At 51.1% G+C, this 24,018-nt stretch overlaps 9 protein-coding genes across 9 annotated transcripts; 6 read left to right on the top strand and 3 right to left on the bottom strand.

Annotated features, from left to right (window-relative positions):
- Window positions 1–220: 220 nt before the first annotated feature.
- ALTATR162_LOCUS10189 (uncharacterized protein) lies at window positions 221–2,719 on the bottom strand (the record flags this gene model as incomplete). The annotated part of the gene is made up of 1 exon (XM_043317825.1): window positions 221–2,719. The coding sequence occupies one exon, from the start codon at window positions 2,717–2,719 to the stop codon at window positions 221–223; it is 2,499 nt and encodes an 832-aa protein (XP_043173760.1).
- Window positions 2,720–3,189: 470 nt separating this feature from the next.
- ALTATR162_LOCUS10190 (uncharacterized protein) lies at window positions 3,190–3,942 on the top strand (the record flags this gene model as incomplete). The annotated part of the gene is made up of 1 exon (XM_043317826.1): window positions 3,190–3,942. The coding sequence occupies one exon, from the start codon at window positions 3,190–3,192 to the stop codon at window positions 3,940–3,942; it is 753 nt and encodes a 250-aa protein (XP_043173761.1).
- Window positions 3,943–5,019: 1,077 nt separating this feature from the next.
- On the top strand, window positions 5,020–5,595 carry ALTATR162_LOCUS10191 (uncharacterized protein; the record flags this gene model as incomplete). Its single annotated transcript, XM_043317827.1, has 3 exons — window positions 5,020–5,135; window positions 5,192–5,321; window positions 5,383–5,595. 3 exons carry the CDS (start codon window positions 5,020–5,022, stop codon window positions 5,593–5,595), a joined length of 459 nt encoding a protein of 152 aa, XP_043173762.1.
- A 2,465-nt stretch (window positions 5,596–8,060) lies between these two features.
- ALTATR162_LOCUS10192 (uncharacterized protein) lies at window positions 8,061–10,856 on the top strand (the record flags this gene model as incomplete). The annotated part of the gene is made up of 1 exon (XM_043317828.1): window positions 8,061–10,856. The coding sequence occupies one exon, from the start codon at window positions 8,061–8,063 to the stop codon at window positions 10,854–10,856; it is 2,796 nt and encodes a 931-aa protein (XP_043173763.1).
- Window positions 10,857–12,475: 1,619 nt separating this feature from the next.
- ALTATR162_LOCUS10193 (uncharacterized protein) lies at window positions 12,476–13,637 on the bottom strand (the record flags this gene model as incomplete). The annotated part of the gene is made up of 2 exons (XM_043317829.1): window positions 12,476–13,054; window positions 13,107–13,637. 2 exons carry the CDS (start codon window positions 13,635–13,637, stop codon window positions 12,476–12,478), a joined length of 1,110 nt encoding a protein of 369 aa, XP_043173764.1.
- Window positions 13,638–13,893: 256 nt separating this feature from the next.
- ALTATR162_LOCUS10194 (uncharacterized protein) lies at window positions 13,894–16,311 on the top strand (the record flags this gene model as incomplete). Its single annotated transcript, XM_043317830.1, has 6 exons — window positions 13,894–13,974; window positions 14,163–14,360; window positions 14,409–14,587; window positions 14,637–16,008; window positions 16,074–16,199; window positions 16,273–16,311. The coding sequence occupies 6 exons, from the start codon at window positions 13,894–13,896 to the stop codon at window positions 16,309–16,311; spliced, it is 1,995 nt and encodes a 664-aa protein (XP_043173765.1).
- Window positions 16,312–17,588: 1,277 nt separating this feature from the next.
- On the top strand, window positions 17,589–18,746 carry ALTATR162_LOCUS10195 (uncharacterized protein; the record flags this gene model as incomplete). Its single annotated transcript, XM_043317831.1, has 1 exon — window positions 17,589–18,746. One exon carries the CDS (start codon window positions 17,589–17,591, stop codon window positions 18,744–18,746), a length of 1,158 nt encoding a protein of 385 aa, XP_043173766.1.
- A 2,194-nt stretch (window positions 18,747–20,940) lies between these two features.
- On the bottom strand, window positions 20,941–22,350 carry ALTATR162_LOCUS10196 (uncharacterized protein; the record flags this gene model as incomplete). Its single annotated transcript, XM_043317832.1, has 1 exon — window positions 20,941–22,350. One exon carries the CDS (start codon window positions 22,348–22,350, stop codon window positions 20,941–20,943), a length of 1,410 nt encoding a protein of 469 aa, XP_043173767.1.
- Window positions 22,351–22,709: 359 nt separating this feature from the next.
- Window positions 22,710–23,747, top strand: ALTATR162_LOCUS10197 (uncharacterized protein; the record flags this gene model as incomplete). The annotated part of the gene is made up of 1 exon (XM_043317833.1): window positions 22,710–23,747. One exon carries the CDS (start codon window positions 22,710–22,712, stop codon window positions 23,745–23,747), a length of 1,038 nt encoding a protein of 345 aa, XP_043173768.1.
- Window positions 23,748–24,018: the final 271 nt, after the last annotated feature.

Here is a 24,018-nt window from a genome sequence, read left to right on the forward strand (position 1 = left end):
TGGTGAAGATCTTCATGGTGTCGCCTAGGGAAGGTTGCGTCGTGTGCTTGATGTACATTGCTAATGCTGACGTCCAAAGCGAACTGTTCTTGCTGCACAGAAAATGAGAGTAGAGCCGGTTCATTTGTGAGGTCGTAGTAAGATAGGCCATCGTACCCCCGCAAAGCCTCTCTCTATCCCCTTTGTCATACAGTCCGGCATTCTGAACTTCGACCTTCTGCTAGAGGTCAGAATCGTCCCAGTCTAATACGTCCTCCTCTCGCAGGAAAACTGTTGACTGAGATGTTTTTGTTCGCATTGCTGTAACACTTGGAACTCCAGACTCGCATGAAACCACTTGGTATCTTCCAGGTCCGTCAAAGCCTGGCAAGGCCTGGTGAAGCTTTGAGAACGCACCTGTAGGTGTTCCTTGCACAATGGCAGGCCCAGAGTCAGTAGCTTGTTCAGATAGCACGGCAGTGGTTGAATCTTGAGACCTACTAGTCTCCCCAATGATGTCATCTTCGTCATCAGATGCACTCTCGTCAGACCGAGAATTAAGACTATCGTACCGTGAGATAGGTCCATCCGCGATGCTAAGCAATGAAATCGTCTCCTTCTCTTGCAACATGCTGGGCTGCGTCGACTCAGCACCCAATATAGACTCTTGCTTGCTGGCGGCTGGTATCACTGTATCCGTAGCGAGTGTAGCTACTGGTACTGCTGTATTTGCGGGCGATGCTATAACTAGTTTACCAGGTGCTGGAAATACCGATGCCTGTGATGCCAGTGGATGTGATGCGCTGAGCTCATTATTGGTTGGCGTTTCCTGGGCTGTAGCCGTTAATGTTCGTTGCGCCGCTTGCTGTGCCGCAGCTCTAGATGCAAGAGGGCCAAAGTCAAATTTCGCCCAATCAATCATGGTGGGATCAGGGGAAGCCTTGGGAATATTCTCTGGATCTTCAAGCCAATCAATACGGCATGTATTTGCATACATGAACCAACCAGTAAAGCCGTCGTCCATGCGCGCACCGTAAGCCATTTGAGACTTTCCATCAGCCGTGTTGTCGATGTCAAAAACGCCGTGTTCGTAAACCATGACAATGGAACCGCTTATAATCGAGATACAACCCCCCTCTCGCAGAACAGGAGTTGGATCCCATGTCTTCAGGACACGTCGACGCTCCGATCTGGCTGTGATGAGGCCCATCCAAGCAGGTTTATGCCCATCGAAACGTACTGGCTGCGTGTCCGGAACTCCGATGAGCTTGAGATATGATGCTGCTAGAAGCAGGCCCTGCTCAGTAGCAATATGAACCCTCCCACTGTATAGATAGAGATCGCAGTCGCTAACGACCCTAGCGGGCTCGCTCTTCGAGGTCTTCTTACGGCCTAGATCTTCCGACGTCCAAAATCTCTTCCCAGATAGTCGTAGCGCCTCTTGCCGCAGAACAAGCATCTTGCGATTAAAGATCTCCACCTCACTCTCGTTGTCGAAGGATCTTTTCAGCTTGTCAGATGGCTTGTTCAAAATCTCGAATGGGTACTGATGTTCGATCGAATGCGAGCAAAGGAGAGGTATGCTGTAAGCGTCATAAGCGACGAAGGTGAGTCCTTCCTCTGGGAACCGATTCTCATCTGCATGTAGATGATGATCGTTCAAAGATTGCTTGATTTTGTCATTCCGTCTCTTTATAGCAGTGTCGTTCATCTTTGCCTTCTTTGCCGGAATTGTCTTAGCATCCTCTACCTCCTCTTGTCTGCGCTTATTGCGCTTATTTGGGGGAATCGATGCTTTGCTTGGAGGTGAGATAGAATTCCCTGTTGTCAAAACTTCTCGGGATATATCCATCTCTGGGACTTTCATCTTGAATGTAATCTTGCCAGCACTTTGCTGTCGGCACAAGAGGGTTATGGCGGTGGCTTTGGTGATGGCTTCATGATGCGACTCTGGAATCGCGACGGTGGTAGTAACATCAGACTGTCGCACAGAACTAGGTTTGCCTTTCTGATCAGGGGTGTGTGGGATGAGTGCCTTTGCTTTTGGCTCGGTTTCGGGTACATGTGTAGTCTTGCAATCGTGCTTGACACAATGTGCCGGTTCAGGGCAATTTGACTGCTGGTTAGCTGCCCTTAATACCGCAGCTTTGCTCGGATGAATGGGTGTTTGTCCAAATCTATGCTCGCGAAGCTTTCGCCTCGCCTCCTCACTTAACTTCTTGATCGTGGCCAGACCTGGGACTTCTTTGTGTACATCCTCATCTTTCTCCACCGCTGAAATACCTTCATTCTGCAGTGACTTCGCAGCTCCTGCTGATTGTATTTCTCCATGACTGGTGCGCGCCTTCTTGTAGGCATGCTCCATGTCATCATTGGACTCTCGTTTACGTTTTGCGGGACCCTGATCCACGACATGTGTATTCACACTTCCACAGACTTGCTGAGTCTTGATTGGATCATCGTGGGTGTTACGGGCTTCCAGTGGGGTGCGCGACCGTCTGTTGTCGCGACGGTGAACTTGTTGTTCACCATGAGCGTCTCCTCGTCCTGGCGACATGCTCCGTCTATCGCCATGCCCACGTTTACTGTGTCCTCCTTGTACTACTTGGTCTTGATCTTGATTACCCTTCCTTGGCTCGTCTCGATAATGGGTATCCTTCTCGGTTCTACAGGAAGTGTTGTGGGCGCCATCGGCCGATTGTTGTGGCTTACGCGCATTGGTATTACGTCTTCTAGTCATGGTTTCAATTATCCAGAATGCGAGAAAAATGCGTGATTGCGACTTAGATTGACCGTGTGTAGATGTGAGTAGGTCGGGCTAAGTCAGACAAATGTGTTGTGTGGGTCCATTGTCGCGCGCTAGTCTCATACGCTCGAGTGTTTTTGTCACCCGCATTCACAACAACCATGCTTCTTCAGTTGCATTTTTAAGGGAAAACACTACTTTAGACCCTATTAGGAGTAAGGTAGAACGATGTGAGCGCATAGCTGCGTCATAGTGAATTAGCAGGCGCTGCTCCCGTGATAGGCAAGCGCTGTTTGAGATGAAGGATGCTACAAGCATATTCTCCCATACAACCACATACCCACAACATTCAGTCGACTCACTGTACCACTAATAAGCTTCGAGATTACTAGATGCTTCCGGTGCTCCATCGAAACGTGCAAGCCAATGCTGCAAGTGTAAAGCTCTAACATAGCTTCAGCAGCATGGAAATAGATACGACGGATTCTTCTAATCATAGCGCGAAGAATGCGTTCGGCAGCCTGTCATATGAAAGTCGTATCCTTCTCTTACAAGGGCCTTCGATTCTGCTCATCGTATCGCATTTTGGCACGCCTTCTGAGTATGCCGAGCTGTGTTCTGCTGCAATAGGCGTCGTTTCTGTGGATCGCAGCCGTCAAATTGCTGAACAAGCTGATAGCAATAACCGTCCATATGCCATCGAGTTTCCCGTCTTAGCACTCGCAGCAGCTTCGCAGACGTTCCAGACCGGCTACAAGCAATGCGCACACGTCTCATGCGTACCTCTTGCTGTTGGTAATATCTTACCAGGCTACGCTATGTGTGTCCTCGACTGGCTCGTCCGCTGCACAAGGAGCAAGACCCCCATCTCTTTCCTACCAGAGAAGCCGGATATTGATGGTGAAGATAAGTGGTATTGGCTCTATAGCTATGCGGCTATGCGGGCTCTCGGTATCGAAGCTTACGAAGATCTTCAGCAGTTCGTCGAACGTCTTATCGACCATGAAAACCTTATTGCAGAGTGCAGCAACTATCTATGTCTCCTGCGAGCATTGCAGCCCTGGGATCCGATTGTCGCATACCTTGCTAGAAGAACAGCCAGGCAGATGTCGCGAAATACGCTTGGGTTGTCAGCGGCGCAGTGCGACAACATAGGCGCTGCACACCCGCATTTCGCAGCGCTTGTCAACGAGCGGATGCAGAAGCAAACTTGTTGATTCAACCCAAGCTGTCGGCCCTATGTACTGAGCACATCTCGAATGACCAGAAGCGGTGAGGGTACGGACATCTCGATATAACAAGCAAGGAAACTCTCAAATTTGGTATTTAGATGTCAGGGCAATGCGGGGTTCCGAAGCTCAACGCACTAAAACCTTCCCGGATAGCTTCACTTTGGAATCCCCAGCCACCGATCGGACAGATACGTTCGATTCCAAGTCCTAGACCTCAACACAAATGTACGAGTCGGTCAGTCGAGTACTTCGTATACACCGCATCAGGTGCAAGTCACATGTATATGCAAGAGTTACGCTGCGTCTTTGCAACCCTAGCTAGCTCCGCAGGGAATTTCTTTTTTTCTCCAAACCCCCTTTTGCTACAATGTCAATGCATCATCTCATTCCACGGTACTGCCAAACGCTTCATTCGTGCTACATACACCGCTCTTACCTCTGATTTGTCCGCTTGACCATAGCTCTCCTAATTTCCTTCCCCTTTTTTCGTCTTCATTGTGACACAAAGACAATTCTGGGGATGGAAATGCTGGTGTATGATGCGCTGCAAAGTCCCCCATATTCAGATCAATCAATAGTTGACGATATTTTGTCAACTTTTTCATTGTTCATTTGGCGTGAATCGAGACGATTGATTGGCCATTCCACATGGACCAACTATTGTCACCGCCAGATGTAAGGCAAGTACCGCCCTGACCATGGTGTCGTCCGGGCGAATAAAGATGAACACCGCCATGTAGAGAGAGACTGTCAGCGCTCGAAGTCCTCACCGGTGCAACCATCTTGGGGTTGCGCTAACATACTCTAGCTCAATGCGAGAGTGTGTTCCTGCGTACATCAATATTACACGTGCAGTGTTGAGACAGAATGGTACAGTGCCACAGGCGTCTTCTACCCGCATACCACGCTTTGACTTCATTTGCGAAAGGCGGTGGTGCTGTCAACATCTGTGTATAAGAAGGGAAGCATTCTCTCTCTATCGAAGTACAACCTCAAGCATCATTCTCAATACACCAAGTCTCTACTCAACAACATAATCATCATACCTTGATCACCATCATCATGCGTTTCACACAAATCGCTACTCTTCTTTCTGTTGCCGCTGCGGCCAGCGCCCAGTACACCTACAACATCACCCAAGCTGAAAAAGCGGGCAACATGGAAAAGTACAAGTGCTTGTATGTTCGGATCCTTCCAAAATTCATAGATCATCGTGCTGACGAGGTGTGACTAGGGACAACAAGAAGCTCAGCAGCTGGATGCCCAAGTGCGTTCACGAATGTCAGGAGTATGCCAACAAGCATGACGGTTGTGCATTCGATGACTTTACTTGCCACTGCATCAACTCCAGCGTCTACTCTTCTGTACGTACTCAACCTTGTTTTATTGACAGCATTGACAGGACATCATCTAATATCATTACAGAAGATTGAGTCCTGCGCTTTCCCCCCCGATCACGGTGGTAAGGGAACGTGCTCATCCGAGGAACTTTTAAAGGCACGCCCTATCGTTGAGGACATGTGCAACTTCTTCAATGCTACTCTCTACGAAGATTACGAAGAGTGCGATCTGGAGCTTAGCGAGGACAAGACTTACGAGATCCTCGCCGAGGAGGAGTTCGGAGAAATTTCCCACTAGAGGAACATCGGAAAAGTAGAGAGAATGCGTGGTTTTAGGTGGCAGTCGTGTTAGACATAGAATTAGATCATTACCGAATACATCAGCTATCACCTTGGACTAGACGTTTCCGCTACTTTCTTTCGCCCGATACAGCTCTTGCTCATAATGAAACATGTCTCATGCAATCGTCTCACTTAACCCTCACGAACCCACGATTGCATACACCTCCACTCCATAGCCACTTGAGCTCACAGCATCTGATCATAGCCTCAAATCATGCCTTCAAAGCTGACCCCACCACCCACTATGACTAGCTTACCTCCTTCTCGTATACCTTCCTCACGAAAAGCCTAAGTTACACCCAAACCACAACACACATCTCAAACAACATCCTCCCAGAAAATTCAACAACATTGCAGAGACATATGGCGCATATGAACAAGGGGTGGCCGCCGTGGTGGCGTCCCCGGCCAGGGTAGCGGTAGCGGTAACGGTAACGGTAACGGTAACAGTAACGGTGCTGGCAGCAAGTAACGATATTCAAGGTCCTACAAGGCTACAACTCGGCTCGCAATAGCACTAGATCGAGTTCCGCTTCTCCGTGGCGAGAGGTGTGTCGTGTATGCGAACATTTTTTCCACGCCATGTTGCGGGTTTGCATAAAAAGGTCTGTCTTCGGTAAATCTTTCATTACACCAATGGACTCCTGCACATGATCTTATGTCTCTTTCACGACGGTCTAGTAAGTAGGCCGCCTGATATGATGTCGCTACCTTTTCGGCTCTATGTAGTGACCAACATATGTATGATCGTTTTGTATGATGCTAAGGTCTAGGGTCCTAGATTGTACCAGACGGATAAGAGGGGATATCCGGTTAGCTATATTTACTGGGTCAGGGTCACTCAGGGGTCTATATACCCCACTTCCACCTCATCTCTCTTACGCCCGTATGGCTGCCTAGCCTGCCCCTGACCCCTCTCTCTCTCTCCTCCTCCTCCCTCCTCCTCCTCCTCCTCCTCCTCCTCCTCCTCTTCCGTGTGGCTTATTATATGCCCCTTATGCGTCCCTAGGGCATATTGTTGTAGGATCATTTTGTAGTATGCGGAGGCATGTCTGATAGGAAGAGAACAGGCTGGAAAAGCTGTATTTACATCCTACCTTGCATGATTATACACTTTAGCTTACTATAGTCTCCTCTTCTGCACAAGAGTCACTCTTCTTACACCTGACTCGGCTAAGCTCCCATTGGCCAGGCAAATCATCATATGTCCTACAACTTTGTAGTACGATCGCTACAAAGGCCCTTCGTCGTGATACTTGTTGTGGAATATCCTCATACCGACCCACGTACAAACAACCCAGCGCAATGGCCAATTCCAAATCTATCAGCTCTGTTGTCTGCGAGACTTCCGGCATGGTTAAAGCGATGCATGGGTAGGCAGCAGCGGGATGCGACAGGAGCAAGTCCACGGAGTAGGCTGAGAGCTCTTCTGATGCTGTTGAACATAGCGAGGAAGCCGGTGTTCACATTCCAGGAAGATATTTCGCCGTCTGTTGTTCCGATGCCCAGAAGATGCAGCGTTCCAAGAAGAGTAGCGGCGTAGCGCGATTCTAGCTAGCGTTCTTGGCAGAGTCGTGATGCGCCATGGCATACGCACACGTTCGACCTTGGGAGGTTTGCCAGGATATCGCTTCTGGCTTCGTCCTTCGAACTTACCATCGTCATACCTGAGCAGGAACTCGTTGCGTCACCGTGCGATCCGATAGCCGACGAACTGCCAGCCAGGTCTGGCGGTTTGGCCTTTCTGGCTGGGGCCTGCGCGAGCAATATATACTTACTTCGATCCAAAACTGTCACATACGACCAAAGGCTCAAGATCAATAGCGCTTCCCGTCTGCTCAGCGGTACTCAAGCTTGTGACCGGCGGATTAGTAGCTAGGTGGGTGACCACTGGCGAATCCCCGCTGTTGTATGTTCTTGGTTTCTTTTTTGCTCAATCCATTGACATGTGCTGAGCTTGCTCACAGTCTCATTCAGTCGATACGAGTATATTGCCCCTTTTTTTCCTGACCTGGAAGCACTGCCTCCGATGTATCAACTCCGAATACCGTTGATTCGGTTGTCTTTACCCCGAGGTTAAATTGCGGAGATGCCTAGAAACCCTGTCGATCTACCCCACCCGCAGAGCGCACACTATTACCCATGAACGACGAGGCTCGCCAAGCATGAACCAAACTCGATTAGAACCATGTACATCACGTATGGTTGACACACTCTTGCGTGCGGGCTAGCCGACGGGTGTGCTACCGCAAGTGTGATGGTAGGCCGGATATTGGATGGGTCAAGGCCCGTTGTAGTCAAGCTGTAGCCGGGTATCTGGGTCGAAGATGCAAGTACAAATGCTCGCGCTTCGAGCTTCCAGAGAGAAAGTCAAGCCTTCCATCTGGTTGCGACTTCTTCCACTCTTTGCTCCATCTCAAGATGCTGAGAGCCTTCATTGGCCTTGCTGGCCTTATCGGCTATGCGACCGCTCAAAGCGACTCTGTCAAAGTCAAGTGGATCGATGATACACCAAAATACCTCGCTGGTGTGACCTTCGGTTTACCTTGGCCTCGTGGGCAGCACCTTGCGAACACTACAACCTTCACAGTATCCGGAGACGCGGAACTTCAGTCGTGGGTCACGGCCTACTGGCCAGATGGAACACTAAAGTGGACCGGGCACGCTCTGGGAGCCAGTGATTCTCCTGCCGACCAGTACACAATCACGGCTTCTGGTGCAGGCAATTCTTCTACTTCAAGCTTCAAGCGTCAAAGCAACGGCATCGAAGTTAGCGACTCCGGCGAGGAGATTATTGTTAACGCCGGCAAGGTCTCAGCAACCTTTCCTAAATCAGGCAACGTTCTAGTATCCACCATTGAGGCCGGTGGAAAGAAAGTTGGTGGCAACGGTCATCTAGTTTTACGCTCTCAAACAGGTACTCCCGATGATGACGAAGGTGGCAAGCCGACCGGTATTGAATACTTCAGCTTTACCAGCAAGATATCAAACGTTACCGTAACGGAGGACAACACCGTTCGTACCTTAGTAACAGTTCACGGTATCCATACTATCAATGGAGATGGTGCCCATGACGACTGGATCCCCTTCATTGTCCGCTTCTACCTCTACGCCAACTCGGAAGCGATTCGCGTCATTCACACCATCATCTATGATGGAGATATGTACAAAGACTTCCTCTCGGGTATCGGTATCCGCTTCGATGTTCCCCTTGCTGAGGAGGAATTTTATGATCGCCATATCCGAATCGCAGGCGTTGATGGCGGAATCCTCCACGAAGCCGTCAAGGGCGTCACTGGTCTGCGTCGAGACCCAGGTGTCGACGTTCGATCGGGACAGTTCAATGGTACTGTCCTGCCGCCCAACTCCACCTGGGATCAAAGAGTGACTACTCGTCTACAGTGGATCCCGACATGGAGCGACTACCGCCTGACACAACTCTCACCTGATGGCTTCAATCTTAAGAAACGCACAAAGGCTGGCCAAAGCTGGGTTAAGATCCCAGGAGGTACACGTTCAGGTGGCGTGGCCTACCTTGGAGGTGCTACGGTTGGCGGTCTTGCTGTCGGTCTTCGTGATTTCTGGAAAAAGTATCCTACTAGTCTGGACATCTCTAATGCCGCGACCGATACAGGATCGATCACCATGTGGCTATACAGCCCCCAGGCTGGGCCTATGGATATCCGTCCATACCACGATGGACTTGGACAAGATACTTACAAGAAACAACTGGATGCTCTGGATATTACCTACGAGGATTGGGAAGGGGGCTACGATACTCCCTACGGCCTTGGCCGGACCAACGAGCTTTACATTTACGCGTTTGACACCACACCATCCGCTGACCACCTTGCAACACTCACTAACTTTACCAACAACCCACCCGTTCTCATTGCTGAGCCAGAGTACATGCGTGACACCAAAGCAATCGGGTCGTACTGGGACGTGCCCGGTGCTGTTGACTCCGCCCAAGCGCAGACCATCGAGTCAAACATGGATTTCCTCATCAAATTCTACGAAGACCAAATTGAGCAGCGTCGCTGGTACGGCTTCTGGGACCATGGAGATATCATGCACACATACGATAACGACCGCCATCAATGGAGGTACGATATCGGTGGTTACGCTTGGGATAACTCGGAGCTGTCTCCTGATCTCTTCTTTTGGGACTTTTTCCTCCGTACCGGCCGTGCGGATGCTTACAAGATTGCTCACGACCAAGTGCGCCATGGAGGCGAAGTTGACTCGTATCACCTGGGCAACTTCACTGGGCTCGGTACCCGACATGGTGTCCAACACTGGAGTGATAGCGCCAAACAGGCTAGGATATCAACCCCGGTTTACCGCAAGACGTTCTACTACATCTCTGGTGGTGATGAACGGACTGGCGACCTGGTACGCGAGGTCATTGATGCTGACAAAGCCTTCCTTCGCGTAGATGCGAGACGCAAGGTGCGAGCGCCTGGTATTATTTACAACCCCGACCCGGAAGCCCTGTTCCTCAACTTTGGAACTGATTGGGCTGGTATTGCACAAGCATACCTTATCGAGTGGGAGCGCCGTGGACCACGATGGGAAGAATCTCGCAAAAAGCTTGTTGAGTCTATTGTGACATATCCTAAGCTCAAGAATGGATTTGCCACTGGTGAAGCGTTTTACAACAGTCTTACCGGAGCGTGGGCACCGCCGCCCACTGACCCGAACAACACCGGCAACGTTACTGTTTCGCATCTGTCTGGTGTGTTCGGCGTTCTGGAGACTATCGACCAGCTTATGGACCACTTCGGTGAGGAGCAAAAGAATGTCACTCAGCCTTTCTTCGAGGCATTCTTGGACTATTGCTACTACTATGGTGCTGGGAAAGCTGAACAGAGGGCTCGTTATGGCAAGGACTTCGGCAACCTCAGTCTGATGCAGGGTCACTCGCGCTTCACTGCCTACGTGGCCAACCACCGCAACAATGCGACACTGGTCCCAAGAGTGTGGTCAGAGTTCTTGGGCGATGGTAGCAAGGATGGCCTTGCGCCGGGTGCTCCATGGGCAAGGGTAAGGATTGACGGAAGTGACGCACTTATCCCTGTCGATGAGGCGACATGGGTTAGCACAAATGCGGCAGCGTTGTATGGTGTCGCAGGGATTGAAACCTTGGCTCTCGTTGGTCCGCCGGATGTCAACACTATTGGCGGTGGTAATGCTACTGCAAGAAGGTCTGTATAGATGTGTCTGGCAAAGACAAACATACTCCTCGCAATTTACTGTTGCACTCCCATCTCTACGTGTAGTAACCTTCTAGGTCTCTACACTTCGTTATTCGTCTCATCTCGTAACCTAAGTGCCTCGTTTGAGCACCCTGTCAGCCTAAGCAGCTTGTATTCTCAAGAGAGTGAGGCATTATTCCCGATCATCATTCACGCGCGTGCGCGGTGCGCTAGTACTAATATGCTAGCGTATCACTCCCACAATAACTGTAGCGACTAGTCTGCTATTTCCAGCAGACAAACAATTCTCGCTCTTGATTTTGTTACTAGCATGCGAATACTCTTCAGACACCCAACTCTCTCTACAACTCATACACGCCCTTGCGACCATGGCGATGGCCACACCTTCTGTAGCAGTTGACATGCTTGACGAGCTACCCGATGCGGAAAGTACTGCCAAAATCATCATACTATCGTCGTCTAGCGCCGCCCATGTTGATTTACATCTTAAGTTCCTCGCTCTTCCAGTTCCTTGCCGAGGGTAGTGCTGTCGCAGTAAGTGCTGGTTCACGTACCATCACCAGAATTATGTGCAAGAAACATATCCACGTCAACCCGTCCACACCACTTAAGCGTCATGCGTAGATAAGGAAGCAGCACGTTCTTGACTACCAACGGATATTGTTCCGAGTACGACATATCTACGCGATGCCATACTTTCAGATTGAACCAAAATATTTGAACCTTCAACTCGGCAGGCAGACTGTTGCATCCGCGTTGCTGATTAGAGCCTGGGATCGTCGGCATTACGCGTGATATAATCTCAAGTAAGAAGATATTCCACCTTGAGCCCGCATACTGCCCCGTCGATTGCGCCAACGTAATGCCAGGTTTGATGCGAGACTGTTTTGGCTATCCTCCAGTGGTATCCCATAACTCCATCCGAACACTATCGGTGCATATTCAGCCGAAGAGCAGTGAGTAGATGAAGCTCGCAAAGCTTGCGAATAGGACTACGGGTTTAGCGCGCTTCGAAATGTTATAGTTGAACTTCATCTGTCTAAATCAGACGTTCATCTTAAGTATGTCGTACGATCTTGGCACAATCTCATAAACGGGATGGTCGGTTGGGGCATAGTGTTCAACTGTGCTGGAGCAGTCAAGTCCCCCGGTGCATCTTCCAATCACGCCTAGCCTAAAGAACTCACACAGGAAGACATAAAAGAAACATTCTGAGACAAAACCAAGTTTGCATCCACGGAGGAGAAGAGAGTTGTTCTAAAATGTCGATGGTATGACGGGGTTTGGAAGGGAGGACTTTGGACGTTTACCTAAACTTGGCCTGACAAAGCTGAATGTACAAGCTAAGGCTACGACATAAGCCAAAAAAGCTATCGACGAATGCTACGAGTCAGACGGGGTTGTTGATTTACTTTCTTTGATTTATTATATGGAGTTGTTAGATTTGTGTTTAGTTGATTATGTGTGAATACTCCGATCACAACCATGCCTTCGTCTTTAGATCTCCTTGCTCGTGTCGCTAATTCGCCTCAACAGACCAAACAGCTTTCGTCCTCGCCTGACCGACCTCTGCGTCCCGGAACGCTTCCATCGGTAGTCTGTCTGTTACGTGCCTCCTCATTTGGTCTTCATGGCACCCTTACCAGCCTTCGCGTCCTTGACCTTCTGCTTCTCCTTCTCAGTCTGCGGCAGCTCCATACTCTTGGTGCCAAACTTGGGAAGGAACTTGCCGACACGCTCCTGGTAGACCTTGTACTCGGGGTACTTGCCTGCGCTGAGCAGCTCGGTGAGCCAAGTGCTGGCCTGGAACAAGATCAGGTATCCAAGTGCACCGGCGCCTGTCCAGTTGGCGTAGGTCTCGGTCTCCAAGCAGCACCATTGATACAAGCATACCCAAAAGGCCTGCTCAGCAGCGAAGTTGGGGTGGCGCGACCAGGCGAAAAGACCGGTGGTGTTGAATCCACGGTCCAATTGCTCACGCGTGTATTTCTGATCGGATGGTACCTTGGCGGTTTTCTGGTATGCACCCTTGGCTTTGTGGTAGTTCCATTGCGCTTGGTCGGCGAAGAACTCGAGAACAACGATGGCGACCATGGAACGGCCGAACAAGGAGTCGTAAGATGTGACGTCGTTGCCCTTGAGACGATTCGCGAGAAGTAGGATGTACGTAGGGGTAGTGATGAGCCAGAGAAGAATCTACCATCATTAGTATTTGTGCGCTCATTGCATGCAGTATGAGAGTACTCACATTCTGCCCAAGCGAGATGAAGGTGACATTGAAGATGAACATGCCAGGCCCACCAACGTAGTCCTTGACGATGTTCCATCTGTAGTCTTCGCTGCCAACATGATATCCGCCCTTGCGCCAGTAGTTGAAGGTCAAGCGAGCACCCCAGATGATTGAAATAGCCATAACGTGATCCAGCTTCATTGTCGGCAGTCCATTGAGGTGGGCCCATACTGCGTAATGCACATTGTAGATGGCAGGCAGCAAACTCCACAGCCGGTCGACCTGCGAGTAATTGCGGTTGATCTCCGAGACGGCAAGCACGGCGGGGGTGACAAACATGGTGGCGAATGCCAGCGCTGTCATGAGCGGGTTGGTGTTGACATAGAGGGCCTTCAGCGCCTGTGGGTCGGTGATGTGCGCTGCGACTTTGTACGGGAGGTCATAGAATTGTGGAAGGAACGGTTCCACAGTCTTGAAGTAATCAGCGCAATCGGGCAGCGTTTTGACAAGTGGCAGCGCCATGTCGATGTATGTCCGTGGGTCGGGCATCGTTTCGGTGAGGTTTGAAGGAGATGGAGATGAAGATGAAGATGTTATGATGCTCCCCTCACAAGCTGGAGTTAGCGTTCGTACAATGACCTCATGAATCGCTGTTTTCCCTTGTTGCTTAGCGAGCTGCAGGAACGCCCGTGCGACCGTCAAACGCGCTAATCTGGCTTGACGCGTTTTCACATGACCGTAAGCATCTTCGTCCTTCCAGGTTCCATGTCAACCCCTTTCATGGTTCCAACGACAATTCGGAGGCATGACTCGGGTGCTGTGCGTAGCAGAGAAGCCGTCGATTGCCAAGGCGGTCGCAAATCATTTAGGTGGCCAAGCACGAGCGGTAAGTGTGGAAATTGTCGTATCCAACACCAAAACGTACCCTGCAGGTCTAGAGTTGCGCTTTGTTGGCATATTGAGGGCTAAAAGCATAGCAAATACCTCAAGTGTACCTCGCGGTGTTACGTACAAAAGACGCAAGCACCTGCTGGGTTTGGAACGCAGATCGAATGCAAGACTGACTCCAGATAGGAAAGTGTCCGCGGTATTCAGTGGGTCAAAAACTACAAGTTCGACTTTCGCTTCCAATCCTGGGGGCAATGTTCTGTAACCTTCACATGCGTTGCGGGACACATCGTCGCACAGGACTTTAATGATCGATTTAAGAAGTGGCACTCATGCCAGCCCTCAGCACTGTTCGAGGCTCCCATAGTGTCGAGCATTGCAGAGGTGAGTGGTATGGGTCTGATTGCTTGGAGTTGGCTGATTCGTTCATAGGACAAGAAGGCTGTAGCGAGCAATATCGAAGCACAAGCCAAATATGCGTCCATCTTGTTCATCTGGACCGATTGTGATCGCGAAGGCGAGCATATCGGAACCGAGATTCGCGATATTGCGTTGAGGGCGAATCCGAATATGCAGGTTTGGAGAGCACGCTTCAGCAATATCGAGAGAGCGTCGGTATCACTACACCATGGATGTGCCTTGTAAACTAACTTTCTACAGCCATGTCATACATGCCTCACAGAACCCTATTCGCCTAGATGAAGCGCAGGCGCAGGCTGTCTCAGCTCGAATTGAGTTAGATCTGCGTCTTGGTGCAGCTTTCACACGTATGCAGACACTGGCGCTACAGAACATGATCCCTCAACAGGGCGAAGAGCGAGGCAAGTTAATCAGCTATGGCTCCTGTCAGTTTCCAACGTTGGGTTTCGTTGTCGACCGATATCTGCGTGTACGCAACTTTGTTCCAGAGCCATTCTGGTATATCAAACTTGCACACACAAAGGACGAAATCGATGTCAAATTCAACTGGCGACGAGGCCATCTTTTCGATCGCATGGCGGTTATCCTCATTTTCGAGCGATGCTTGCTTTCCAAGACGGCAAAAGTCATCAAGATGGCGAAAAAGCCTACGAAGAAATGGAAACCATTACCTCTGACGACAGTCGAGCTACAGAAGATGGGAAGTAGATTCCTTCGTATGACCTCACAAGACGTCATGAAAGTGGCCGAAGACTTGTATACGAAAGGCTGGATCAGTTATCCTCGCACTGAGACTGACCAGTTCGATCAAGGTATGGACCTACGAACCCTTGTCGGAAGGCAAACGCAAGATGGTCGCTGGGGTCCATTCGCACAGAATCTCATGAACGGTGGCTTTCAACAACCACGCCAGGGACGCAACAATGACAAAGCACATCCGCCTATCCATCCCGTCAACTACGTCGCATCATCCCAGCTTAACGATAGAGAGCGCACCGTCTACGAATTCGTCGTTCGCCGCTTTCTCGCATGTTGCTCTGAAGATGCTATCGGTGAAGCCACAGATATCGAGATCGAGTATGGAGGCGAGGTCTTCCACGCACATGGTCTTACCGTCATTGCAAGGAATTACCTTGACGTCTATCCATACGACAAGTGGGAGAGCAGTCAAGTGCTTCCCCAGTACACAGTAGGCGAGACTTTCGAGCCGACGGAAGCGAACATGCTGGACGGACAAACGACAGCACCCAGCTACCTCACCGAACCCGAGCTCATCGCACTCATGGACGCAAACGGCATTGGCACAGATGCAACCATGGCCGAGCATATTGCCAAGATCAAGGAGCGCGAATACGTCATCGCAAGACTTAAAGCAGGTGGCGCTGCAGCAGGTGCAAATGGGGCAGGTGCAGGCAGAGGCCGTGGAAGAGGAAGAGGGGGTGTAAGAGGGGGACAAGGTGGACGAGGCGGCGCAGCAATAGGTCAGAACAACGGAGGAGGCACCGGTGGAGTACAAGAGTTTATCCCGACGACTCTGGGTATCGCGCTTATTGAAGGATACGATAACGTGGGGTTTGAGACGAGCCTCAGCAAGCCGTTCCTCCGGAAAGAAGTAAGTGCTGCTCGTGGGGTTGTTGGGCGTTGATGACCCGACATGGTCGCTAACACTTTGGGCAGATGGAAGTTCAGATGAAAGCCATTTGCGAAGGCCGCACTACGCGCAACGAAGTGGTACAACAGAACCTAGAGCAGTACCGGGCCGTTTTCACTCGCACGGTGCAGCAGATCAACGTACTCAAATCGGTATGTTGTATTTTGAGTCGAACTTTTGTGTGTGTGGTCGCGTCGCGTCGCTAACGCCATCTCCACCTACTAGGCCATCACGAAGTATGTCGTCAACGCAAATCACGGTTGAGGCATTTCCCACGCCGGCGCACTGGGTGGTGCAGCCCACGTCACTCGTTGACGGCTGGAAATTCCGACGTATCGGCGCAATGCATTCTATAAAGTTTGGCGGTCTTTTGCGACGGGATGTCTTGCAGTGAGGCCTGTCGGACAAACACGTGTGTCAGACGGTGGTTGCTCTGCCACGGCCACGAAAGCAAGCCCCTCACCCCGTGTCTGAAGGCTTCCATTAGTAGGCGCATAGCGAAATCGGACCTTTAGGTGGTGGGATGGACCCCGCGGCGTGACAATGATAGCGCCAATCGCTGTTGTTGGTGCGAGGCATGGAACGACGGATGGCCAACATGAGGAGCCGATACACAAGATGCTGATATGGGGCATCGGCTGCGAACGGAAGGCGCGATCGCCATGGCTGACTTCAGGTTTGAGCATCGCGTTGTCGTTGTCGCAGCAGTTCAGACAGTGTAGACAGCCTCACCGTATCGAAACGGCGCGATAGGTCTTGTGCAACTCTAATATTGCCCTGCTTCTAAGCTTCGAGTCCCTGCTGCTACGAGGGGCGAATTCCCATGACGCTTGTGTGAGGTGTGGCTGTCGTGCACATAGTCAGCCAATCACAGCGCTGACAGGGGCACGAGTCGTAGCTTTCCGCTGGGGGTTGTCAGATGCGCGTGCCTTCCTTGGTTCCAGCTGCCTTCGGAACCAAGGAGCCCTTATCATAGAGTCCCTGCCTCATTCATTCATAGACTCATAACATAGCCCACACTCGAATATTGAACCTCTTCTGATATCTTGATCGTACGCTGCTTGCTCTTGTTCGCCTCTACTACACCTCGCCTCTGCTGCCCCGACACGCTATCTGCATCCTCCCGTTACCGACTCGCTGATCACATCGTCGATCGCCAAACCTCTCGGAACGGTGAAGGCACAAGCTACGTTGCTGCAGCTTGCTATAACAACCCAACGCCAGCGCATATCTGCCCCATAACTGCACTTCGCTTGTCGCACAAGGCAGTTCTATTTCCGTCTTTAATTTTACACCCAAATTCCTGCTGCAGACCGAACATCCTACCGTCGACACCCGACAGTACAAGCCGAAGATACTCAGGTGCGTTTGCCCCCCCGGACGACTTGCATCACGCTGCAACTTCGTCTTGGAGAACTTACAGCATTCAAGGCTCTGCTTACTGACGATATCATCCTCCAGACCTCCTATCCACCCAGCGCGACTGCCCCATCAACTCGCGCTTTGACTCATTCGTCAGCCCCTGCCTCGCAATAGTAAACATGGCTGCTTCCGCCCAGAAGCCGATGTCCAACATTGCCATGGCCTTTGGGCGTCAGGACAGTGGCCATGCTGCTTCGACTGGTACCCTCCCTACTCCGCCAAGTTCCATCTCTCCCACCCTTCCTGCGCACAAGCGACGCCCCATGCCTGTAGCCGGGCGACTTCACACACCAGAAGAGGAGTCTATGGATATAGATCTCCAGGATGCGGTAGAACATGCGGCAGCGCAGGACCAACCTTCCGCGCTCTCCAAGGAGGCGCTCGCAGGTTTGGATGCGACGCGCCAGATCACGGCGCTCATGCTGGCCAAGCATCACCTGCCAGACATCATCGAGGGCCACGGCGCGATGCCCATCCGCGAAATGATGGCGCATCTGACGCACGCGGTGCCTGGCTTCTCTGGTCTACCCCCTGCGAAGGCCCGTAGGCTAGTCGTTGCTGCGCTGGAACATCGCGCTGGCGGCGGCCTGCATGGCGAGGTCAAGTTCGAGAAGGTCGGCTGGGGGCGTTGGAGTGTCGCTGGCTCTGGCTCTCAGGCCGCGGGAATGCCCATCGGCGGTAAACGCTCTGGAAATGGGCGGACGCCACCGGACAGTGTTGATAGCATCGGCGGCAGCCTCCAAATTTCCAAGCTGCGACAAGAGCGCGACGTCTACTCAGGCAGCTGGAACGCTGGCTCGTGGTCGCCGCACCGACAGGGCGAAGACGAAGAGATGGCTGACCAGATGTCGCTGGACGACTCCGAAGGCAGCACCGAGTCTGACTCGGCTTCGGACATGGATTTGGAAGAAGAATTAAATGACGACACTGATCAAGAAGACTGGGCGACAATGGGGCCCGAAGCTCTTCGCGAGACCCGCCGCGGTCCGCGCCGAGAACACCGCGACTACAACTATCTAAGCCGAACACAGACGAGCAACCCGCGCTATCGGAGCATATCCGCTCAGGCCCACTCTCTGCCTCAGCCCCATCACGGACGCACTGCGACGCCCACGTACAAACCTTTCCTTACTGTTCCTCATGCATCCCACGGTAATCACGTCGTGAACGCGGGCTCTCCTTTGACTTCTTCCGTTTTCAATGCATCGGCTGGTGTAGCCGGATCTGGCGCTGAGCGCGACGCTATTGAGGCACTCATTGCTATGGGCTCCATGTAGACCCTTATACCCCTTCACATTCAACATTAGATTACGGCAGCGCCTTTGGTTACGCGCAGCTGGGCTGGGAATTGTTTTGGGTCTGGTTGGATTACGTTGGCATACCCTCAGGTTCTCGATTTGCATGGTTCTGGTATGCAATTGGGACGATCCGTCAAGTGCTGATGTGGATCATATGGACTTTTTGATGTTTTTGTTTGTTCACTTCGCCGCTTTATTTTTTCCCAAGAGATGGTTGGATTATATTACCGACTTTTGCCTTTTTTATCGGCTCTACACCACAATGTTTGACATATCAGGGAACGGAATGCGCGTCATCATTTGCACATGGGTCTGGCGCTTGTTTGGCGTCAAGGCGGTATGCGTGATGATTAGGCGATGGACGCGGACCACGCACAGCTTGTACATACTCTTCTGCAAAGACAGACACCCTACTCCGTTCGTCAACTGGCTGAGATGCTAGTGAGCTCGATAACGCTGGTCATGCGCTTCAGCAGCAATGGCTGACCACAATACAATCTATGCACAACACTTCGCCTCTCTCTTGGGTCTGATTGTCGCGTGTGCTCGGCACATCATGTCACTCTTTTACTTTCGGCATCACGCCAGTTCTCAAGCTCGAACGAGACGATTGATTGCACGTATATGGTCACCTTTCGTATCATCTCATAGAAGATGATCGTGATAGTTTTGGTATCATACAAGGTAGGTCTAACTAGGCAGTAGCGCAGGTAGTGAAATACAATACGCGCTTCAGCTGCACGTCAGTTTCAGCGAGCAAGTAATTCAACTCTGAGCAAACTAATGGCTAGATGGCTACGACGACTTACGCGACATATCTTGAGAGAGCGCATTGCGAAATGTGACAACTGATATGAACTATGATACATTGACTGTCAGTGGTTATCTTTACAATAATTGAACACTTGCATATAAGCTCAAGATGCATCGAAATCTGATGCACACTAGTAGCTCCAGCGTTTATTGTTTAGATTAGTTAAGTTCTTCAAGACCCCAATAATGCAAGCAAATCTGCACATTCCTTCACGACACCAGATGCCATGATATGCAAAAGCCGGTATTCCAGTTACAACCTCGGAAAGAATCTTGGAAACCACTCCGGAGAAGGTGTCTGGAGAGTGTTGCGGATTTAATGAAGTAGTCGAAATACACTGGCCTATGAACCTACCCGAGCGCGCTACTATCGTCATCTCATCTCCATATCCGCTCAGCATATCCGCGCCCTGCTTGATGCAGGTGCATGCTCTTATGTCTATTCATATCCGATACGACTGTAAACTCACAATACCACCAGCCGGTCCGGCCATGTCAGGCTTCGTAAGAGACTGGCTGAAGTTGCCAAACGAACTGAAGCTTCAGATATTTCATCACAATCTTGTTTTCCCCTCTTCAATTTGGCCATCGCACATCAATACTGTAACGCGAAGAGAGTATTTTCCATACCTAAGAAGGACCCCAGACATCGCTACAATTGCGAGGTATGTATTCTACCAAGAGAACGGATTTATCATGCAGTTCTCGTTTCCCGCCCCAAACAGAGAGTTCGTATTAGCCATACCTCCTGCAATGACACGGCCTCAGCTGCGTTGTGTCACATTCTTGACCCGCTTGACAGCATTCGACGGGCTGATACCACAAGCGATGTCAGGAGAGCCATGTGCCGGCCTCACGGGTCTGGTGCATCTTGAAGTGACATGCATGTCATAGGAAACTGCGGCCAACTTGGATATTCTTAACCCAACGGAGCAGGCCGAGGCTGCCGTACATGGCTCAGCACCAAAAGGGTCACAGTGAAGGTTCACAATCTGGCCTGCGGCATGGATCCAACCAATGGAGATGCTAATCCCAGCACCACAGCCTCTCCAGATGAGTGCGCTGAGGGAATTGCTACAAGCTTTGCGAGACCCATCGAAATCAAGGCTTGACTAGACGCCAGGAACCATAAAGCTACGACGAGTGACACTGAGAGGAACATTGGTGCGGAGTGGTAGTCTTGAGAGGGTTTGTTGACTTGGCAAATCCAGAAATCCCGAAGAGCAAAGACAGTTCGATCTAGTGCTTCCTTGAGCACAATAGACCGTGACAAGGAAGGTGGCGAAGCAATGCGTATTAATCCCGCCTTTGTATCTCCCAGTATAATCTGCCAAACAGAGACCATCTTACACGATCCATATTAGCCCTCACTGTCAAACACTACCTTGCTCCTTCCCTGTGTACCTTCATCAACCGCACTGCCAACCTTTTCAACCACTTCCTTGTCGAAGAAGGCAACTCCCAACTCTTGGCTTGTGAACCAACTCGCCCGATCGAGGTTTCCAGAGCCCAGAATAAGCACCTCGTCGTCTACAATAGTCATCTTGAGGTGCGACTGTTGAGGCTCTCCTGCCTCGTTGCCCTTGTTCTTGGGTCCGCCGATTGGCTCGAAGTACGACACATGCAGGCGACCGGGCTTGGGAGTCGCTATAGCCGCCTCTTCATCATTCGGGTTACCACTATTGTGACCCAGCCGTTGATAGCGTTTAATGAGCTTCTTGATGCAGCGTGATGTTGTGGTACCTGCTGTGACCAACTGCTCGAGTATCATGAGACGCTCAGAGGTCAGAATATGGACATTAATACCACGGGCAAGCGCTCTAAGTATTGCGGACAAGACAGGCGGTGCAGTGACGTTTGGTGTCTGTATACGGATGCTCCTTTCGGCCTTTGCAAAAAGTGTAAGTATGAAAACGTTCAAAGGTGTTGGTGGAGCTTGCAGGGCGTCCTGAGCTCCGATGAGATTGAAGCGTGGATTGCGACGGTGTGGGCTTGGAAGAAACATGGTATGTATAGACCGAGCCGACAATAATTGTGACGATTTCAATGCGTTGTGAAGCTTGACCGCAGCGCTTTCAGGAGCATCGAGGGTAGTCGGGGCATCCTCTCGCCGCTCCCAAAAAGTACGATAGAACTTGAGAAAATGTTCCACAACAGGTCCAGTAAGGGTGATGGCACCCTCGAACCATTCCTCCCAACTGATATTGCAACTCGGTAATACTGCGGTCTTCCGATCGATGAGGATGAATTTTGGATGCATGACACTAAATGGTAGAATGAATATAGACTTGATCTTGAGGTCTAGTCCGTTGAGTTCAGATGGGTCAGGCAAGCCCAGCTTCTTGACCCATGTTGAAGGTGGATACGTCTGTCCTGTGGTAGCTTGCTTGTGGAATAGTTTCTGGAAGACTGAGCTGGAAGAAAAGCATAACCGAACTCTGATCTTGTCTGTTCCCCTTCTGACGGCCTTTTCAGATAGTCTTCGCAGAACCTCATTGAGTGTATCCAGAGTTGTCGATCTGGCCCAGAAGCAGGTCACCAGAATGAGCTCATGACAGGCAGACTCGAGCAGCGGTACCAAAGACTCGTAGATGGCGGATCCGGTGCCAGTCATAAACGCGTCTAGATTAGAGGTCGTGATTAGTGACCGCGGGTAACGAGCATAGTAGTTCGGATCATCGTTGGCGTTGTCAGGCGCAGCGGCATCGAGGGCCGAGATGAAGGGTTCGTTGAAGGTGGACACAGCCGGAGATGATGGCAATAGCACCATAGTATTCGCTCTGATTCTTTCTGTACAGATATCGATGCAATGGAGATTGAGATGAAGTGGTAGCGAGATCTGACTGTTGATGGGATGACGTCGGACCCTGTCGCGACTGCCATGGGATAGACGCGTCGAGACTAGCCTACATCCGGAAGGCTCTGCAGGGATCGTTGGACAGCTTCAATCCCCGCCAAAATTTCCGAAGCTTGTAGCAGTACACAACGACACCACCACCAGAACGCCCACGATATCCCAGGAAAGAAACCGTGAACAGATCAAATTCATCGGACTTGTACGATTTGATCAACTATACACACCAGAACTTCGAGACAGAGCTCGCCGCCGCGACAAGCGTATCCTCCGCCATGCCAATCTCTATCCTCCCACCTAGCGCACCTCTACCACCACGGCGCGATGCAAGAGACGACTCCGACGACTCCGACATAGACATGGAGGACGATGACCTTGTGACTTCCGACTCAAAGTCAATAGTAACACCTGGTGAAGCCATTACCTCGGACCCGCAATGGATGCGCGGCCACGGCACATACATCCCATCCATCCCTCCGTCTTCCACCACGATAATATCCACTGTCGCCGGTACCCTGCACAAAACGAACAAGCTGCTTTCTGTACAACCATTGCGCGCCCGGTATCAACCCGAGATTGGCGATTTGGTCGTCGGACGCATAATGACAGTGGGAACGAAGAAGTGGAACGTCGATATCGCAGCACCAATGCACGCAAACCTGCCATTGTCGAGTATAAACTTGCCCGGTGGAGTGTTGCGACGCAGAACAACCGTGGACGAACTGAATATCCGAACCTTCTTCCAAGAAGGTGATTTACTCGTCGCCGAAGTACAGAGCTTGCACCAAGACGGCACAGCCTCCCTCCACACGCGATCGCTCAAATACGGAAAACTGAGAAACGGTCTATTCACTAGCCTGAGTGGCGCTGGAGGTGGTATATTAAGCCGCAAGGGTGGCGTAGTGAGGAGTAGACGACAGGTCTTTACGCTGAACACGGCGGCCGGCGAGATCGACATTGTACTTGGTGTAAACGGCTACATCTTCATTAGCAAGCATATCATAACGAATGCCGACCCGAAGGAAATGGGGATCAACAGACTGGACGAGAGCGTGACCGAGACACTGTATTCGAGTCAAAACGACGACATTGAGCCGCCAGTCATGCGGGAGATAACTAGGGTCAGCACGTTGATCAAAGGACTGGTAGCATGTGGTGCGAAGGTGGATGAAGATATGATTGTCAAGGTCTATGAGGGTGCAGTCGAGCTTGAAGCTGAAGAACAGAGCCTCGGTGGTGTGGAGAGGGGCATTGGAGCAAAGGGTGTTGTAGAAGCTGTGCTCGGACGACTGGAGGTGGAGGCTGCGGGCTGAAGACGAGTTGGGGGCGAGGCATTCACACACCAAGCAAATGTTGAGACAGCATGTCATGCCACTCTCTCAAGCAGCAAGCCCGTGCGACTCCACGGCTTGCGTCTGACGGGTCGTCGACGGGTAAAAGCTCAGACCATTGCGCTGCGACGAGTAGCTAGTAGCTATAGCCAGTACTCACCCGAGTAAGTGCACACAAATCACGCACGGCAACCAGCTATTCAAAGGTAGTCATTCATACATTTCTCATCGTGCTACAAGCACGTAACGTCTC

This window comes from Alternaria atra, assembly GCF_907166805.1.
Source record: "Alternaria atra isolate CS162 genome assembly, contig: 32, whole genome shotgun sequence".
Classification (NCBI taxonomy): Eukaryota; Fungi; Ascomycota; class Dothideomycetes; order Pleosporales; family Pleosporaceae; genus Alternaria; species Alternaria atra.